Source organism: Carettochelys insculpta, chromosome 19, assembly GCF_033958435.1.
Source record: "Carettochelys insculpta isolate YL-2023 chromosome 19, ASM3395843v1, whole genome shotgun sequence".
NCBI lineage: Eukaryota > Metazoa > Chordata > Testudines > Carettochelyidae > Carettochelys > Carettochelys insculpta.
In genome coordinates this window covers 8,700,883-8,722,318 of record NC_134155.1, presented here as the reverse complement: position 1 = coordinate 8,722,318, position 21,436 = coordinate 8,700,883, and the positions used below count along the sequence as shown (strand labels likewise).

The 21,436-nt window shown below is 43.9% G+C and overlaps 1 protein-coding gene across 1 annotated transcript in view; it reads left to right on the top strand.

Annotated features, from left to right (window-relative positions):
• Nucleotides 1–21,436, top strand: part of ACACA (acetyl-CoA carboxylase alpha) — a 248,727-nt gene that overhangs the window by 209,873 nt on the left and 17,418 nt on the right. Inside the window, exons 53-54 of the mRNA XM_075013812.1 lie at nt 2,497–2,674; nt 7,021–7,133. Of these exons, the coding sequence (XP_074869913.1) occupies nt 2,497–2,674; nt 7,021–7,133 (291 nt within the window). The remainder of the gene's footprint in view (nt 1–2,496; nt 2,675–7,020; nt 7,134–21,436) is intronic.

Below are 21,436 nucleotides of genomic sequence, written 5' to 3'. Positions count from 1 at the left end.
GAATCTTTATTCTGAAGGTCAGGCCTCTGTGTGGTTTAAAGGCCTGATCCCCCTTGCATTCAGAGCAGCAAAATTTCCACTGACCTCTTCAGTCAAACCCTACATGAGGCAATTGCTGTAGCTAGAATCACATATCTGCTATCAACTTGCCTGCCTGGGGCAAACCAAGCCTGAGACTTTTCACATAGCCCGTCCTCAATGTGCATAGAGTACTCTTTCTCTCCGTTCTGCTTTCACCTCTGCAGTCCGAACAAGAGGTATTCCCTTCCCCCCACATTTTCTCCAAGTAAGATATATGCTCTTGGCAGGGGTGAAAAATGAGTCACTAATTACACAACCCTTTTATTATGTAGGATTAGTTTAAAAAAATGTTGAGTAAAGAATTAATTCAGTTAAAATAATTTGAATCAAGCAATTATTTTCTTAGCACTAGAATTAGCCGAAAGTACTTCAAGTGGTTTATTGCTAGCACTATATAATAAAGTAATTGTGTAATTAGTAATAAATTTGTCACTTTTTTCAAGGTCTTTCTTTTCTCTGGGCAGTTGGGAGTGTTGTTGGGTTTTTGTTCCCCTCCCACTCTCTCAACATGTATGTATATTAATGTGTGTATTCTTTTCTTCGTCAGCATTTGGATTGTGAGATACTTTTTGTGGGTGGTCAGAGAATGGTCTCGGTGAAGAGACATTACACGTGGGGAGAGTGTTTTGGTGGATCTGTGGGTGTCAATGAGAGGACCAAGAGGCCCAGTGGTGAAGGTGCTAGTCTGTTACTTCTGAAGCCTGTTTTCAACTCTCTACTCTTCCCGCAAGCTTCCTGGGTGACCAAAGGCAAAACACCAAGTGTCTGCCTTAGTTTCCCTTTGCAAATTGGTGCTTTTCTTCCTCCCTGGGCTCTTGTGAATATAAATGCATCTAAAAGTGGTAAGGTGACCCAGATGCTTCAGTGATGGGACTTCTATAAGAACCTAAGCTGGATAAGAGCATATAGTGTCATATATGACTCTTACAAAAGGCCAGTATGATTTTGGCAGGTAAAGAATCGTGTCACAGAGCAGAGAGGTAATTTCTCTTGCTTTATTGCTCTATTGCAGCCTGAACTGAAAAACTAGTTATTTTGGGGTATTATGAAGCTATAGAGTTGTTGACCAGTGGGAAGTTCCGAGAAGAGCAACAAAACTGATCAAAGGGCTGGGTGGGACTGAAATAGAAGAGAAATACTTGAAAGAGGTGAGTATTTAGTAGGTTGCCTAAGCAACGACTAAGGCATCTACGAGTAGTTAAAGGAGTCATGCACCAAGAAGAGGCAGAGGTTATATGGCGTGACAAAGGGAGTAGTGGTCGGACACGAAACAAGGGAAATCCTATGCTGAACACCATTCAAAAATTCCTGATAAAACCATCCGTGAGGCTGTCGAATGGTGTCCATGAGGAAGCAGGAGATATATACAAGTTTGGGACTTCCAAATCAAAACCTTAAAAAGCACTGGAAGATGTATTCCATTGACAAAGAGATTAACTGGATGATCTTAGCAGGTATTTTCCATCTCTGACATATTGGAGTCAGTGATTCTGTATGTAACAAGATGTGCATTGGAAGCCTAATGGTTTCCATGATAAACTCCTATTATGTCCTATTATTCACCTGTTTTAAATCACGTCTGGCACTGGCATTTTCCAGGCATTGTCTCTATCTAGGGTTGTAGCTTATTGTTGAGTTTGAAAAAACCCCTTCAGCTGCTCTTGATTTAAGAAAAGGAGGGCAATATTTTTCACAACTATGAGAAGAAAAAGTAGCGGCACTCTTGATGGTGAAATTCAAAATATGCATTGCTGTTTGTGCTGCCACACACACATGCCCGCTCTTTAGATTTTATGTGAATAAATGTTTGGGGACAACCTTCTCAAATGTGAGGATCTAAAGTTAGACACCTACATTTGTATTAAGGCTTCTGTCTGGCTTGACTTTCAGAATTGCTGAGCACCCAGAAATACCTATTGACTTTGCTCGGATACCATGGTTTAGATCCTTTTGTAGGGCTCATTATTAGGCTAGAATATGTCAAGCAGAAGGCCCAGAATAAGGGTCTGTAAAGTGATTTGGATATAATAGGAATGAAGCAAATCTTGAACTCCAGACTGAAGCAGCTAAACTTGGATTCAGAAAAGGTCTTACAGCATGAGAATGAATGTCTGTCCTTTTAGTCTACCCAGATTAGCCTGAGACAGGAGAGAGGTCTGGATATCACCAAATAGTTGTCCTTTTAGTCTGCCCAGATGAGCCTGAGACAGGAGAGAGGTCTGGATATCACCAAATAGTTGCCTCTTTGCAGACACTCCAGTCCAGTTTTGCAAACCTAAGTGCTTCCCTTTAGGTCTTGTAGAGTGGGGCTCAGGGGAGATGTGTAGGACTCCAAGGGTAGAAACACGAGTTGTTTTATGATTTGCCTAAGATTGAGGAGGATAAAGGACTAAAACTGTGGTGTCCTTTTCTCAGACATGTATGACCAGGTGCTGAAGTTTGGCGCCTATATTGTGGATGGCCTGAGAGAATATAGACAGCCAGTGCTAGTTTACATCCCGCCCCAAGCTGAGCTGCGAGGAGGATCCTGGGTCGTCATTGATCCGACCATTAATCCCCGACACATGGAGATGTATGCCGATCGAGACAGCAGGTAAAGCAACTCACTTCTTTACTTGTTTCTGTACTCTGCTGCAAGACAAGAATACCAAAGTCAATTACCCACTGTTTTGTTGTCATAAGACAAGTCTCAGTGCTTGGCTTATGTTCTTACTAGCAAATTTACCTGGCGTTGCTCAGGCCCTTAAGACAATAATGCAGGGAGAGGAAGTGAAAAGTAAAAGGAAAATGTACATGCTTTATTTAAATGATTGTGTTTTTCAAAGCCAGCAGCCCCATGCCTCCTGCCCTGAGCCCCTCTTCATCCCAACCCTGTCTCCTGCACCAATGAGCTCCTGTTGACTCCAACCGTGACTCCTGACTTGACTCCTCCTCCCCTCCACACACACCCCAACACTCTGCTCTGCGCCTCTCACTTCCAACCATTTGCTGTTCCCCTTTCTATCCTTGTGAGGGAGTGAGAGCAAAGTGTCCAGTTCGCCTGCCTCCTGCCCCACCCCCAAGCCAGAGTGAGAAATGCAGCAAATTGTGCACTTTTCCCTCGTTCCCTGACAATGAGGAAGGGGAGCAGCAAGTAACAAATCTGGGGATGGGGGAACTTCAGTCCTTTCCCCACCACCTCCCCAGCACAGCCTGGTCCTTACCTTCATTTAAGTTATGGTAAGAGGAAGCTGGATGCTGAATTTGGTGTTCTTAGCTCTTACCATTTAGGAGGCAGTTTGATTTGCTTTGTGGCTGTACTAAACATGAAGGAAGGAACTGTCTAGTGGTTAGAGCAAGAACTGGGAATAAGGACTTCTGGATTCTTGGCTCAGCCAGGGACTCCCTCCCCTTTGTCAAGTCCCTTAACTTCTCTCTTTCTGCAGCCAGCATGTTGCGCAGGACTTCATTAGGGGATGGTTTTAAAGCATTTTGAGGCCCTGACACAAAGGCTTTACCTTACCATCTGATTTTTGCGCCCACAGTTTTCCACTTTGAAATAAGTGGCCACAATTTGCAAGCACAAATACATACTGCTGCATTTTGAAAAACTTGACCTGTGCAGCTATTGTTCACATACCTGTAAAGTTCAACATGAATAGAGGAACCCATGATAGTAGTTATTCCTGGGTGTAAAACTGAACGATTGGAAGTGATTTTTTAACAACAAGCCCCCAAGGCTCATGGGAAAAAGATAAAGATACTGGCTGATTTGAGGAGGTGTAACAATCCTGCCTACCAATGACTAATATAAACAGGTTAAACTATGAGGACACAATGCCATGCTCCTATCATAGGAGTTTAACTGGTGACAGTCAAGGTAAGGAATGCATAGGTGAGGTTATGCTGCAGAAAGGAAGAGCTAAGCAGTTCAAACACTCCAGAAAACCTGACCATATTAGAGTTCTGTCTTTAATCTATGTGATCCGGTCAGCTATGTGATATGAAAATAGCAAGGCAGATTGGAAAATAGACTAACGTCTGAAGGTGACAATAACATTATTATTCCTACATGATCCCTGTTACACAATTCTACAGCTGTATCTCTGTAGAGTCCACTCACAAAAGTGGGGGCAGCTGTAAATCTCCTTGCAGCTTTCCTCTGTTTTTTAAGCGTGCATGCAACCTGTCCAGTTACACATTAGTTCAATGTTCACCCATCTCTTTCTGCTTATTCACAGGCTAAATCATTCCTCTCACACCAAGTAACCAGCTTTTACCCCCTGTGCATTGTATCCTGGAGTAGGGAATATGGCACAATTTTAATTCACATCCAAAAGTTGATCAGCTTTGGGCGCCTTGGCACGTGTTCCTTGAAAGAAGCACCTTCTTTTTAATGTAGGGCATCTGCCCATGAATTTTGCCATTCCAAGTAACTGGGAGTTGAAATCGCAAATTTAGAACACCCTTAAAGGGCTCTGTTGAACATTCCCATGTACTCTCTTTCCCGTGATATGTATCATGGTTGATGAATTGTCTTCCAGGAAGAATTGCCAGGTGGCCTGTTTTTCTTGTTATAGACAAACAAGTGGAAAGGTCACACGGGGGAACCACTAAGCTACAGCCTTCTCCTCGCTATCTAGAGTTAGGAGAATTACAGTTTCTGTACTTTGCAGCTCAAAACCTAGTTGGGAATTCTCTGTCTTTTCTCTCTTTAAAAGATGTGAAGGGTCAGAGTGATCAGGACAATGAGAGCTCTTGTTAATGCAGGCAGGGGTTGTGCAAACTCTCTTCAGCAAGTTTCAGTTAGGAAAGGCAAGGCAGACGCTGCTGGTAGATGGCACTTTGGCCCAAGTTTGGATCCCCACGTGCTTTTTTTACCTCCCCTACTATTCTGTCCTGCTTGGGCAATTTTGAAGCCAGTCTCTAGAAAAGTGAGGTGATTAGATGGGCTTGTAGTCTAGGACTGAGAGCGAGGTGTTGGATCTGTTTGACAGAGCCAGAGATGCTCTGTGACCTTGGACAAATCAGTTGATCTCTATTTCAGTTCGTCTGTGGCCATGTCTACACTACCTGGAAGATCAGCCCGCTCAGGGTCAATCTTCCGGGGTTTGATTTCATGCATGCAGTGGAGACACTCAGAATTGACCTAATGGGTCGGCAGCCAGCCACTGTACTCCTTGCAAAACTCTCCTGTTGACCTTCCTAAGTGAGGATGGCCAGATATGTCAATTCTAGCTGCACAGTTGCCATAGCTAGAATTGCGTACCTGCAGTCAGCTTACCTGCCTAGTATAGATCAAGCCTCTGTAACATGCCTCATCAGTGTGTCATATGGTGCAACCAATTATTGTTCGGAGAGAGTCCTGAGGTCCCAGGGAGGATGATCTATAGAGGACAAAGTGTTTTAATCATCTTCATTATGATTTAATCCCTTTGCACATGTTAACTTACCATACCTTTTAATGCTGTCTGGGAATCCCATTTAGAAGGACTTGCCCAACAACAATGGTCACGCTGTTTTACAGGACCAGTTCTACCCCCTTACTTCCCTACAACCTGACTGCCGTGAGTGAATGCCTGTAAAGGGTTAAACCCAGAGAGAGTGGCTCCCTTGGCTGCTTGCCCACAGAGAACCCACTCTCTGTAGGTTTAACCCTTTACAGGCATTTGGTGGCAACTACCTGCCAGGGTTAGAGAATATGTAACCTGGAGAAGCCTTTAAGCAGAAGCAAGGCACATTAAGGTCTCTTGCAGGCCCCCGCTTTCTGCACTCAGAGTGTCAGGATGGGGATAAGCCTTGACAAGGACATTGAAAAGATTCTCTCACACCCCTGCAAGCCAAAACTTCTGAGTTTTTTTTGTCCCTCTCAGCTCATAATCCTGCAGCACATAGAAGCGATTGCTGTGATTTCTAGGAGGCTGCGCTTCCTTTAGCATGTTCCCAGCTGTGTCGTGCACTGACAGCTGCACATGCTGAGAGCACAGTCTGAGTGATTACATGCAAAGGTGAGCATTCTGCTGCTGTGGCTTGATCCCAGTGTGCTGCACAAGTGTGGACTTGCCACCTCTGCAGCTTTGCTGGATGTGAGAATTGAGGACTTTTGCACAACAGTGTGTAGCTCAGTGAGCTTTTGTTGGGCTGCAAAAACTTGTTAGGACAGTACACTCTGTGATCTTACCCATGCTGAAGCTCAGCCGCACAGTCACCCTCAACCACCTCCACTCCTTAGAGCAGAGGTCAGCGACCTTTCCAAGGCGGAGTGCTGAAATTTGAAAGTCACTAATAGTCCTACTTACAACAGCTGCATTAAAGAATAAATTAACATGCAGAGCTTTACTCTGTAGGTGGTGGTTGGTAGCATTAGCTGCTCTTTTCTTAACCCACAGGTGGCCTGGCTTTGAGCAAGCTCCTCCCGGTTGCATGGGGGAGGAGGGATGGGACTGAGCTCCTGCTTCGCGTGCTGATGAAAATTGGCTCCTGTGCCACGGGTTGCTGACCCCTGCCTTAGAGCCTCTCTGCTGAGCTTTCTTTTCTCTTCTCTCACTCTTTTGCACTTCAGGTAGCTCCTATCTTCATTGGCAGACTAAGGTCCCAAATCATGTGTCTTCAACTTGGGAAGCTTGTAGCTTCTGTAATGAGATTTTTTTTGGTAATAAAAAATTTTCACAAAACTCACCTCCCTCTGAAAGGGCTTTTGGAGCCGAAGTTGAAGGAGCCATAGGAGTTCCAAGTGTCATTTGTTGATACCAAATTGCGTCAAATCATATTAGCCTGATACATTTCTATAAGGCTTATGAACTTCCTACGCACATTCAGTTTAGGGTTTAAAAGAAAAAAGGTGTTATTTGCCTATGTGCTTTCTAGACAACAAATGATACTGATCCACTTGTGTGTGTGTGTGTCCTTATCTGATGATCTGAAAATATATTTCCTGTCTCTTTTAACATCGCTGATCAGAGGAGGAGTTTTGGAGCCAGAAGGGACGGTAGAAATCAAATTCCGCAAGAAAGATTTGGTGAAAACAATGAGACGGGTGGATCCAATCTACAGTCGTCTGGCAGAGCGACTAGGTATGTCTGGATTGTATTATTGGCATATCATGATCCAGTTAGCTAACAGCTAATGAATGTGTATGGACCTTTGAAAGGGGGCACTGAGTCATTTTATCAAATTAATGATCATTTTTATTTACTCACATTCAATTTGGGAGAAATACAAGATGAGACAAGTCTTAAGTATTTGCAAAGAATGATTTTTTTTTAATTTTCACATGCATTCAGCGTGTAGTGTGGTTTTTATGGTATCTTTTAAAGCCAATGGCTCTTTCTTTTAAATAACAGACTGATGAGTTTCCCAAAAAAACAAGCGTGAAGGTGTCTTGATCCTGAGGTTAAATCTCAAAGCATGCTCAGCTCACTAAAAACTTCGTGGGCTAGATCCTCAACTGGTATAAAATTGGCATAACCAAATATCTGGTCCAGTATATTTGTGACCTCTGGGTTAAGCCTAGTGTCAGGCTTGTTTTTAATTCCGCTAATTGTAGCTGACTTCATTTTTTCCATCCATGTACATGTGCAGATGCGCACCATCAGGAGAAACACATGCTGCCAGCTGGGGGTGCTCTGCTAATCAGCAGGGTGGCATTTGAATCTCTCGTGGGTAGCCGCCCAAGAGCTCAGCTTACAGGGAACACTGCTACCTACACAAATCCCCTGTGCAGTCACAACTGAATAAAATACTATTCTCCTCCTAACTTCAAATGCCCAATCACTTTGCTGTGACCGCCACCTGAAATGTTCATTATATGATTATAGTACCTCTAATTTCAAGTGGTCCCAAAGCATGTTACAAACCTGATAAGCAAAGTACAAACTAATCAACAATATCAATTTAATATCAGATACATTCTTTGGTAGGGGATTGGGCTCTTTAAATAGTTCTTTATTATCTTTGATTACTATATCATACTCTTCAAAAGCTGCTTGTCATTCCCAGAATTAGCAATATTTTAGTAGTGGAGGAAGTTTTCTTGGTGCACATGGTTTGTATATCTTTTTACATTTATAAAGCCTTTTGGGATCCAGCAGCATGAAAACTTCTTTGTAAATGTTTGATATAACAGCAGCAATAGCAACAATGTTTTTCATTGTTTTTTAAATTTATAACAGAACAAACACTCTGGTATGTCTTTGGAAGAGAATAATAATGGGAAAGGGACAGCACTGAAGTTAAAAAAATCCTTACTGTTGTTACAAATGACATTCTGAACCTTGTTTAAAAAACAAAAGAATTTTTAAAATGTCATTTAGTTTGCTCTCACTGTGCTGTTGATCTTCTGCATTTCTTTCTGCTGGGAAAGCAGATTAACCACTTCCACTTTGAATCTTTGTTCAAATAAATTGGTTCCATAGGTTTGAAATGCAAATTTCTAATGTTCTTAGGTTTGGTAAAAGCTTATTTTCAAACACACTGAATTTTGGGCTGCATTTGACTTGACAGTGTCCCTTTAGAGATGAATAGATAAACCTGACTCCACGGATCTTGGGAACGTGGCGCAGAAGCAAGTGTAGATGTACTTGCAGTGCTTTATGCTGCTTAGTTTAAAGGCTACAGCTGAATTCTCTACCACATCAGTCCAGGCAGGATTCGTAGGTACACTACTGGGGAGGTGATTTTTGTGGATTTCCTTGTGCTTGATGGAAGCTCTGCCCCACTGGTATGGGAGTCTCTAGAGTTGAAGAGCAGGGAAAATCATATGTGTAGTTAGAGAAGAATGTACGCTGAACAGTCAGCCCTTGTGCATTCAGATAAATGGCACTGCTGCAGGTGCACCAGTTTGAGAATATTTACCACAGCAGCACCAGGACCAGTCCCATGTCTGTGAAATTAACAACAAAATCCCGCACAGATCATGTTGTCATCCACAACACTGGCAAATTAGTCCAGTCCCAAGCATGCGTAGACTCTGGCCTTGACCAAAAGTCACCGTTTGGTTTTTAATCTCATAGCAGCTGAGGAAAGTTACAAATGTCATTTTATTTCTTGTCCTTATGAATTTTCTGTTGTGTGGCTCATCTGTGCTGATGTCAGTTACATTGATCTCAAGTACTGAATCTCTTCCATTCCATCTGATGCTATTAGAAAACAATCCTAAATTACACTGGCTATCAGCCTCTGCACCATCTTTTTGATAACGGAGATAAAAGGCAAACGCTTTCCTAGAAGAGTTTCTCTGAAATCCAAACGCAGACCGTGGCGGGGGAGTCTGTTCTTTATTTCCCCCTTATTCTAAACAGGATAATTACTCCATACACTTTAATTAAAATGACTGCAACACAAGAGCAAGTCACTTACAACTGTACATACAGAGAGCCCTAAAAGCTTCAGTCACTGATAAGCATCTCACTTCGATGGCTCTTAATTGCTCCCAACATCATGCGATCATTGCTGTTGTTTAGCCAATAATGCCGTACAAGAGCAGGAAAGGCAAGATTGCAGGACACGGCGAATTGCATAATTTTTTTTTTTTGCTGGGTTTTCTTTCTGGCCAATTTAAAATTTGTCAAAGTCGGTCTTCTTCTGGATCACTGCCCTTTGATATTTCGCGCACTCCATTTGCCACAAACAAGCCGCGGGGCCGCAGTTCATGCTGACTCCAGCAGAAGCAGAGAAAGCTCCATTTATCTTACACTGCCTGCTGAATTCTTACTCATTAACTGGGGGGTTCACTGCCTCTCTTTAACCCCTGAATGGCTGTCATCATTTCTGTGGACCTGCTGAGCACCCAGGGAAGATCTCCCCATATGCGTGTCTGGTGCAGAGGGCTGGGTACATAATACAATGACACTTCTGTTTGCACTCAAGGATCCTTCAGACACTGGATTTTTGACCTGCATGTGTGTGAGGGACAGAGATGGATGACAGGTATTGAATAATTTGACATAAATCTCCTCATTATCAATTTTCTAGCACTGTTGCCGAAATCTTCATTAGTTTCATGTTTTATTAAAATGCCATTCAGTGTTGCGCTATATTACATGTCGGCATATGCTGCAGAGCAACGAGGCAGGAAAAAGGAGGAATCCCAGTCCTCCAGGATGCCTGGGTTCTCTAGAAGTAGCCATAGAGACCTATGAACACACAGAAATGTATGGACAGTGTAAGCAGCAAGCCTTCAGAAGAACGTAAGTATTCCGTTACAAGAATAGAGGTATTCAGTTTCCATTTGCGTTGTTTGCAGTTAACACATGGAAGAACATTTTAGGATAAAAAAAAAACTACAGCAAATCAACTTCGTTATGCAGCGTGTTCTTTATTACCACCTGGAAGGCAGTAAGTATAAGGTGCAATACAAGGGGCACAGTCCCGTTTTAATTGAAGGCAATGGCAAAATGGCTTCCAAAGGCAGGACCTGACCCTAAATTGCTCCTGTTTGCTGTATCAAAATGTTTATCTCATGGTGCAATGGGAGAAAAAATTATTTTTGCAATAGGATCTCATCGTGGGCAGACTTTATGATAAGATCATCATCTTCAGTCGGTCCCTTATAATAAATGTGTGTATCTGAGTGTTTGTGTAGTTTTAGGTATAGTTGGACACTGTATTTAGGGGTCTGTATGTATATACTCTTTTACAGTTACTCTGTGGGGACTCTGCCCACCTCCACACGACAAAGTTTACTTTTTACGGCAGCACGAAATCTGTAAACTGGTGTGCCACTTCAGGAGCTGGGCCAAGCACTCCTGTTTTGACCAGCTTATCATTATGACTTTTGACTGAGTTCTCATCTTCATTTGCTGAAAATGGTTCAGAACCCATCTTGAATTCCCAAATAACAAAAACTTAACCAATGTTGAACCCACAGTAAACTAGCACTGGCTATAGATAAATTAAGCCAGCAGTCCATTTTCAGAGGTAAATTTGCATGGGGGTTTATTTAAATCCTATTCATCCCACATACTGGTGGTGTGGGTTTTGTTTTTGTTTTTGTTTTTATTTTTGCTGCATACGTATGAAAAATTATGACCTTTGCTTTCTTGTTTGGGTAAATAATAGCATCATGTGAACTATTTGAAATTCTGTACTTAGGTCTGGAAAAGCACACAGCAGTTAAAAGTCAGGCAGTAGTTATTCTGTAGATTCATAGAAATGGATAACTAGAAGGGACCTTGAGAAATCATTGACTTCAGGACCATCCACTAAGGACCAGGTAAACCTAGCCCACTCCTCCCAGGTATGCATCTAGCTTGTTCTTAAAAGCCTACAGTGATGGAAACCTCCCTTTTAACCTGTTCCAGTACTGACCTATCCTGACAGGTAGAAAGATTTTCCCTTTTACCTAACTTAAATCTCCCTTGCTACAGATTAAGACGATTACATCTTGTTGTGTCTTCAAATGGACATGGAGAACAATTGATTGCTTTCTACTTTTATAACAGTCCTTAAAGTATTTGAAAACTGTTGTCAGATTCTCCCATCTGTCGTCTTCTTTCAAGACTATACATGCCCATTTTGTCAGCCTTTCCAAATGTCAGTTTTCTAAACATTTTGTCATTTTTGTTCTTCTCTGGATTCTCTCTAGTTTTTCCAAACCTTTCCTGAAGTGTGGCTCCCAATACTAGACAAAATACTCCGGTGCAGCTTCATCAGCGCACACTTACTAGCGCAGAACAATTACCTCTCATGTCTTGCATTGAACACTGCTGTTAATACATCTCAGAATGTTAGTCTTTTTCACAACTATATCACACTGGCTACGTCTACACGTGCAGCCAACATCGAAATAGGCTATTTCGATGAATAACGTCTACACGTCCTCCAGGGCCGGCAACGTCGATGTTCAACTTCGACGTTGCTCAGCCCAACATCGAAATAGGCGCAGCGAGGGAACGTCTACACGTCAAAGTAGCACACATCGAAATAGGGATGCCAGGCACAGCTGCAGACAGGGTCACAGGGCGGACTCAACAGCCAGCCGCTCCCTTAAAGGGCCCCTCCCAGACACAGTTGCACTAAACAACACAAGATACACAGAGCTGACAACTGGTTGCAGACCCTGTGCCTGCAGCATAGATCCCCAGCTGCCGCAGCAGCAGCCAGAAGCCCTGGGCTAAGGGCTGCTGCCCACGGTGACCATAGAGCCCCGCAGGGGCTGGAGAGAGAGCATCTCTCAACCCCCCAGCTGATGGCCGCCATGGAGGACCCAGCAATTTTGACGTTGCGGGACGCAGATCGTCTACACGGTCCCTACTTCGACGTTGAACATCGAAGTAGGGCGCTATTCCTATCTCCTCATGAGGTTAGCGACTTCGACGTCTCACCGCCTAACGTCGAAGTTAACTTCGAAATAGCGCCCGACGCGTCTACACGCATCGGGCGCTATTTCGAAGTTGGTGCCGCTACTTTGAAGTAGCGTGCACGTGTAGACGCAGCTACTGTTGGCTCATGTTCAGTTTGTGATCCACTGTAACACCCAGCTCAATTCCTGCTGTGCTGCCACCTTGCCAGTTATTCCCCGTTGTGTATTTGTGTGTTTGATTTGAACCAGTGCACTGATCATGTACTTTTGAAAAACAAACTGACTGGTGAACGTACAAATCACCAGGCAAGTTACAACCTTTTAAGCTTAACATTGTAGTTCTTTATTGCTCGCTTCATTTAAGTGGACTCGAGAAGACGGTGTCCCACTTGGTAGTTTGCTAGGATGCTTTAGTTACCTTTCTCCAAACCCAAGGAAGACTTCTGTGTATCTAAAAAGTGTGTCCCTTTTGCCGATAGTAGTTGGTCCAGAAAAACATAAGATTTTTTTGTTTCTCAAGATTTTTGTTCATTTTTTTTCTGTTACAATGAACCAAAATACCATTTATTTCCCTGACCAACAGTTACGTAAAACTGAGATTGTCCTTCACTTGCCAAATATAGAACACCAATCTGTGTTGATCACTATTCTGGCAATATGTTGTACTGGTTGCCTTCAGCTGGTTCTGTGTGCAGACACTGCTATCACCAAAAAAATTGCTGTTAATCAAGAATTTCACCTTCCCTGACACCTGCCCACATAACTGTCCTTTGGATTTCCTTCTCCAGAAAGTGGGAGTTGGATGGAAATTGCCGTAGGTGTATGGTTTTCATGGGATATAAGATACCAGTGTCAGGGGAGTGCTGATTGTGTTTTGCACTTTGCATACAGTCCTACAAACCTAGTATTTCTTCCAAGTTTTGTTTTGGTAGGTTACTTATTATATCTTATTTTTAGATAAACAACCATGTTTTGAAAGATCTTGGAATGTGGAAGGGGATTGGTTGCAGAGGATGTTAATGTTGCTACTGTTGGTCCATCATATATTGAAGATAGTAGGTTCAGCTGCTGTGCAATTCCCGGTCTTTGAGGTTCATCCCATCACATCCCTTTTGCCTTCAGACATCCTGTGTTTAACTCCAGAGGCAGTGCAAGTTAGTGCTGGTGAGTGTGTTAATGCACGCTACGGCTGTGTCTACACGTGCCCCAAACTTCGAAATGGCCATGCAAATGGCCATTTCGAAGTTTACTAATGAAGCGCTGAAATGCATATTCAGCGCTTCATTAGCATGCGGGCGGCAGCGGCGCTTCGAAATTGATGAGCGTTGCCGCCGCGCGGCGCGTCCAGATGGGGCTCCTTTTCGAAAGGACGCCACCTTCTTTGAAGTCCCCTTATTCCCATGAGCTCATGGGAATAAGGGGACTTCGAAGTAGGCGGGGCCCTTTCGAAAAGGAGCCCCGTCTGGACGTGCCGCGCGGCGGCAAGGCTCGTCAATTTCGAAGCGCCGCTGCCGCCCGCATGCTAATGAAGCACTGAATATGCATTTCAGCGCTTCATTAGTAAACTTCGAAATGGCCATTTGCATGGCCATTTCGAAGTTTGGGGCACGTGTAGACACAGCCTACAGGTGTTGTGGGCCTGAAGTGGTGATTCATGTCTGCTAGTTTACTCGACCCTAATGCAAGTCCTTAGGAACAAGAATAGTTGAAATATAGCAGAATAAAACCTTGCAATTGCAGAATGACATTTCTGAGCAACCTCTTGAGCATCCAAAACCTTAACTGATATTTCATGTTGCACCTTTACAGCTTGAGTCCTACTGACTCTTTACAGAAGTGGTTGGAAGTAGCTACATTTCGAAGAAAAAAAAACTGCTCAAAAACCTTGCATTACCGTGAACTTGAATGGGCCTGAATGACCTCCCCTTCAGAGCTGTTCACTGCAGATCAGAGCTGAAGCATTCTGGCAGGGCAATATGGGAGAAGCTTGCTCAGTTGCAGAATCTTGTGCACATTGTAATAGAAGACATCAGACTCTGTTCTTGGGGCTGGGGGCAATTTTCTCCTGATGTGAGAAATTTCAGGCTGAAATGTTTGCTGTTGTAGTTGAGGATCTTAGCTGAGGTGGTCGTAATCAGACTTAAAATGGAGTGGCTACCGTGTGTCCATAGCATTTATTCTGTATGATTCATTTCAATAGTCCCTCTCTGTTCAGCACACAGTTAAGCATGTGCTTCAATGGGACTTGGGCGTGTGCTTTGACAAACAGAGATGGACTTAACCACAAGTTTAGATGATTTGCGGGGATGAAGCCTTAATGTTCTTTCTTCAAATTGTCAGGTAGGCCAGGTGAACACTCTCACCTCTCTGTGGCCAGTAGCAAGCATGTTATTGCTCTTCTATAGACAAATAATTATGTTGTTCAAAACACCTTAAAAATGAACAGGCCAGGTTGATTTTCCAGACTGCCCATTGTTCGCAAGGGGGATTAAATTTGAGTTCAGACACCAAAGCCAGAGACTACTGCAGAAAAGGGCTTCTGTTCACTGGACAAGTGTTCATCACTGGTCCTCCATTTGGCTTTATTTAGCCTGAAGACAAGTGGAGCCAGGCCCTCCTGGATTGTTAGGGGTGAGCCTAGCCACTGTGCAGACATCGTGGCTTGTATTAGCCCAGACTCCACATGGTGAGATGGCTGTTTCGTGATAGTGAGCATGCTGTTTTGCACAGTGTCTTCCACCTGACACTACTACCAGTAAGAGTCTTATGAAGACCAAGGCCACTTCGCCCCATCTTGGCGGTGTCTAGCAACGCAGAAGTTCTGCCTTGGGAAGGAGCTGGGTGAGAAGCCTGGAGGTTGGGCTATGGCCTGCATCTTCTCTAAGAGGCAATGGGAAGCAACTAGAGAAGCTTTACTGTACGAGACTGTGCACTGAGGGCAGAGGAGAAAATCCTCCATATTAACAGCTGAGAAACCATAAGCCATCAAAATGATACAGAAACTGCCCAGCTTTCTGCAGTCAGAGGGAAGCTACAGTAGCGTATCTCTAAGTCATTTTGTCTAACCTGTTAAACTGGTCATATTTAAAAAAAAGCACTTTGCTACTAAATGTTATGGGAAGCCGTGATTCATGCTCCCACTGAGCCATTTCCATCTGGCAGGAACTTTATTAAAGGCAGCCTGAGCCCTGATGTTCTAGCCGCTTGTAATCACTACAGGACACTATGCCTGTCAGTGGCTCACACTTTCTGTCTCTGAGACGTATACATGGGCGGAATAGCCAACGCATTGGCTTGTTACGCCAAAAGAGGTTCTCTGTTTAATGAGGCACAAATCAAAATAGTTTAGATGTTGCTTTCTCTGCTGCAGTTTCTTCCCATGACTTCTGGGGCAGGAGCATAACTTGATATTCAGCATCAGAGCACTTTACAGGATAAATCTCCTGTAGATTTATCACCGAGGCTTTACCATTAGTCTGTACAGGGAGGGCAACAGCTCTGAAGTCTTCCTTGCTGATCACCAGCTATAAAGCATGCATGCCTCTGCCTGTGCAATGGGTAGAAGCAGCGTTGTGAAGGAGCTTCTACTGCAGACTCAAGAGTGTACAAAGGCCTTGCTCAGATAACTTGTGGTAGCACCTGGAAGCCTGACTGGGTGTTACTGCAGCCCCCAAGGGCACCCAGTGCTTTTAAATAGAGCGAGCACCTTTTGTGGGATAGTGGTAATAGCTGAGCACCAGCTTTTTCACCAGAGTGTTTGTTGCATTTGAGCAGAGAGAGTCATTTTTATAGTTCTGCTAACTCAGCTGTGCCTTGCCCACCTCCATTTCCCAGGTCCAGTCCCACTTCCTGGGAAGGCAGCGCCATGTGGGAAGATAGTCTAATGCCGAGGTGTCCAATACATTACCCATTCACCACCTGTGGCAAACGGGGCAGCATAGTGTGGGAAAGTGCGGCTCTGTAGAGCTGCACGTGTGGGGGCGCCCCTCCAGCTGCTTCCTGCTTGTGGGGGTCAGGGGAATGGGCAGTGCCTGGCAGGAGGGGGGCAGCATCTGGCTTGGGGAGGGCACCTGGCTTGGGGGGAGAGGGGCTGTGGCGAGTGATTAAATTTCTCTTGGACACCACCAGTCTAATAATCACAGAATTGGTTTTCTGGCTGATATTATCAGCTCTGCCACTAACTCACTACAGGTGAAACTCATTTGCCTGCAGCCACCGAATCAAAGTAAACAGGCTTTGTGCAGGGGCTGGGGGGCAGACGGTCCTGCCAACCCAACCTGGAGGCGTGCCATGGGCTGCCTCACAACCCCTGTATGATCACTGCTCCAGACTGAGAACCAGCTTCCCCACTGTGATATTTAATTCCCACACACCCCTCTTGCTTCCTTCTGATCTGGCATAGCTGGAGCCAGTATGAAGCTTCCCTCCCCAGCGTCCGTGCCGGGAGGCTGGAGTGTCTCTCACAGCTACACCAGCCATGCAGCAGTTCTGCAGTGGGGAGGACTTCATGCAAGTAACTGTCTGGAAAAGTTACTTTTACCATCTGTATTTCAGTGTTACTTCTGTGATACCATGTTGATTGTCAAGCTAGTTTTCAAGCACCTTGGTGTAGAAGGGCAGAAGAGCATGTAGAATTATAAACTAGTAACTGTTGCTACTGTTTAGAAGATGAAGCCTACAGCACAGTAACACCTGCTATATAAATATAGTGCTGGGATGTCCAACTGGTGTGCTCAGAACAGTGCTGTGTTTATATCCGTACACACGTGTGTAAACACACAAACATGCACATGCGTGTATATATAAAGGTCAAAACCGTAAAATAATCTTCAAAGCCTTGCCGAAGTTCTCATTCATGGTTTCCTGCCACAAAGCAGAATTAGTCCCAGCCTCTCTGTCGGGACAGTGTCCTGCATCCCCTCCTGGCTCCTGCACTAACTCCTTTAAAAATGTCTTTCTTTTAAATCTCCCAGGCTGACTTGTGTTTCTTACCTGCCACCACTGCCCTGTGGAGCCCTCATACAGCTCTTCAGCAAGACTTTCACATTAATGTTATGATTTTAGATGCTGATGTTTTTCTTCCCTTCTGCAACTGCTCAAATCTTCTCTGGGTGTGTCTTCACTACCTGGAAGATCGACCCAGTTGAGGTCAATCTTCCAGGGTTCGATTTCACACGCTTCGTGGGAATGCACAAAATCGGACTATCAGGGGTCAGCAGTTGACCCCCTGTACTCCTCCAGCTCACGGGGAGTAAGGGAGGCTGACAGGACAGTTTCTCCCAGGCACCTCCCTCTGTGAGGACAGCCAGGTACGTCGCTTGTCGACAAGTCGATTCTATCTATTTGATTGCCATAGCTAGAATTGCAAAGCTACAATCGACGTTACGATCTAGTGTAGACCTGGCCTCAGGGTTGAGAGCTTTGTGCTCCACTTGCCCATTTAGAGCTGTTGTATCAATGCATTTGCCTTTAAGTACAGCAGTTTTAGAATGTTTCTTCTTTAGGTTATATATAAATAAAATCAGTATAGAATATATATCGGTTATGTAATGGGAGGCAGTGTAGCCTAATGGACAGGACACTGAACTGTGGCCCAGGAGACCTCGGTTATTGTCTGAGCTCTGCCCAGAGGCCTGCAGGATGTTTGTAAACAAGTCACTTCACTTCCTTCCATTTCCTCATCTCTAAACAGTGGGGTTAAATGCTACTGGGCGCCTTGCTAGAGCGCTTTAAGCTCTAGCGATGTAAAATGCTGTTTGACAGCTATTATAATAATCATACATTTGACATGTTGGTTATATGTTTCTTGATGGTTCCACTGTTTCTTTAGTGCAAATGAATCACTCAGGTTTTTTTTCCTCCTTTTTCACCAGCGTACAAGTCTTGACTGGAGACTTCTCTTTCTGTGAAATAAAAATAAATAAATAAGGCCCCAGCTTTCTGAAAAACCCCAAGGCCTCAAGATGTGGCTAGAAAAGAAAGAAAACCATTCCAAGATATTTAATTGTGCAGGGGGCTTACAGGATTGATCGAGAGCTTAGCTTTTTACAATAGTCCAGTGAATAAGAAATGCTCCTGACAAACGATCAATGATAGGATAATCACTCTTTATCTCCCCCTCCTCATTGTTACCGTCTTTCTTTCAGGAGAACAGGGTTCAGAAGTCAAAAATCTTTATAGACGCTGCTTTTAAATTAAGCAGAAAATAGACATTGACATATTTGTTAATCTCACCTAAATCGTTACTGGGCCTAGCTGGTTTGTCTGTACAAGAGAGTGGCAGGCAGCCTAGAATATACGAGTGCTGCTGGCTTATGTGCAGGCACCGCCATTTAAGGAGTATACAGAAACATGAACTTAAAACAATCACTTTCTTAAATCCTTCAGCTATAAAACACTGGGGCCTCTCCAGTGAAGCCTCCCCTCCACGATTTACAATTATGTAAAAGGCTTACACTGAAGGCCATTAAAAAACCCAGTAAGATTATTAGTACTGTCAAAAAATCTTGCAAAAGTTTATGTGGGGACACAGTCCTAATCTGTTGCCTGAAAAATCTGTGTGGGAAATCAAAATAGTGAAAACAATGGTGATCTGACCAGAGAAACTTTAAAATCAAGTACAAACATGCTCTGAAGGAACATGGTAGTGTCTGTCAGCTGCATTCCGTAAGAGCCTGATTCAAGTTGGACTCGATGAACTCCTGGGGTCTCTTCTAACCTTCCGATTCTGTGATACTGAAGGCAACATGAGCTTTGAATACCCTCCCAAACTTTCAGATGGAGTCCCTATGCTCTCCTTCCTGCTGCTTCTCCAGTTAGATTCCAAATCTTGGCCTTGTAAACTGAATCATAAGGCACTGTATGGACCACAGGACTGGTAGTGACAAGCCATCCTGCTTTTCCTCTCCAACCCAATTGCCTTCCTCGTCACCCAGCCAGGAAGCATGACAGCCTAACAATAGGTGATCTCCCTTCATTACCTTTAATCCCGCTGACACTGCTTTACAAACAATGAAGAGCAAAAAGCTGGTGGCATTCCCATAGAGCCCAACAGAGTAGCAACAATATTAGCGGAGAAGCCAACAATAAGGAAAGGAATGTTGTCCAGTGGCTAGAGAAAGGGGGCTGACAGTCAAGTCTCCTGGCTCTTATTGCAGGCCCTTCAGTGTTACTAGGTGAATCACTTAACCTTTCTCTGCCTCCCTTTCTGGTGAGAATAACCGTGCTTGTGTGTCTCCCAGGGCTTTCGAGAGGTGAAATTAATGAATGTTTGTAAAACCTTTTCCTGAGGGCTAAGGGGCTGTAGAAATGTGAAGGATGGTTATTTTTTTACCAGGGCTTCAAGTGAGACTTGTCCATCCCCTGGTTTCAGATTGCCAGTAAACAAGGTTTAATGCCCCCCTACTCCCACATGCTATCTAATCAACTGGGAGCATAGTACAGGAGGTTCACAACCTTCACTCAAGTCCCAGTATCAGTGGGAGGCTAAAACCTCCACATTTCAGCGGAGCGTCTGGTAGTGTGCAGTTTTGGCTCAGGTTGGGCTTAGTGTGTTGTCACCTGCCTTTGCACAAGCCCCTCTAGTGTGTGGATTTGGAAGCAAAGTGGAGGAGGAGTAGCCTAGTTGTTAGGGCACTGGCCTAGTAAACCAGGGGTGTGACTTTGCTTCTTGTAGGGGGCCTCAAATATATTTCATGGTAACATTTCCCATTATCTCTGACTGCAACTTGTACAGCCATTGTAATGAGTACATAGGGGCAAATTAGGTAAACATCTGTCAGGGATGATCTAGATGGCGGTAGATACTGCTGTGAGGATAGGGGACTGGACTCAATGACCTCTTGAGGTCCCTTCCAGTTCTAGGATTCTATTCTGTTCTAGTTAACCTGCGGTCCTCGCACTGGGCTTGCGGGCAGCTTTGTCCTGGTGTGAGTGAGTGCAACTTCGAAGGAGCTGCATGGGCTTATACACAGAGTAATTGTGGCCCATTGACAGCAAGGGAGAATTTCGGTACTCTGTCCCATGGTGGAGTGGTTGCTGTTACGAATTATTTTAATAAGCCATCCTCTGTGGGGACGAGAGAGACACTTTTTAGGTCTCAGTTGAAAAGAAGTTTGATTGAATTCTAGTTTCCATTAATACGTAATGCAAAGCCACCTCACTGCTCTTGAGCTTTCTGCATTGACATCTTCTGCCAGGACATAACAATGATGTGCTGCAAACTCAAGCCATCATCTAGGAATATTGGCCAATCTCTCTGAGGCAGAATCATAGCCCACCTTGTGTCTTGCTCAAATCGGTCCTTCTGGTTTCTTTCACCTGAATCCAAACATTAAAATTTTATTGAAAGTGACAACGTTTTGTTTTGAGCTCAAAGCTTGCAAATAAACAAAAACCAATGAACTCGCTGGGACAGTGTCCATTTTACCTATCTGGTGTCATATCCTCCAAGATCATGTCTGATCTACTGTGATACGGTGTGCCAGGATTGGCAGCAAGTAGCTTAAATGAATAAAATGTTTTTGACCTTTAGTAATATCTCTGAATGCAACTTGTGCAGCCTCTGTAATGAGATTGTGAAAAGTGATAGGTAGTAGTAGGAAACGGTAAAACGAGCGCACACGATCACATTGGTCATTGTTTGTCTGTAATTTTAGGAAACTAAAACATTCATTGAGACATTTTTAATTTAAGGGGATAAGTCCTGTCACTACGTCACCTAAATCATGGTTTAATTTACTGGCATTTAAATCATGTTAGCAGAAGCTCCCTGTCACTTAGAAAGGTTCTTGCTAAAGTAGTTTGACGGGCCAGTGTAGCACAAGCATTACTGTTTTGTCAGCCATTTCTAGGGAGCATTGATCAGAGCCTGAAAAATGCTAGATCTTGACGAGGCCTCATGGAAGTGCAGGTAAACGTGAAAAGAAATATAGGTGGGAATGCTGTCACATTGGAAAAGGAATGTTGAAACCCAGCCTGGCGTTATTAATCACTTGATGGCCTGAGCCAATATTCTAGATTTGTCTTTGCCACCTGGCTCCATCAATACAGTATTCAATAAGGAGTCTGCCTGCA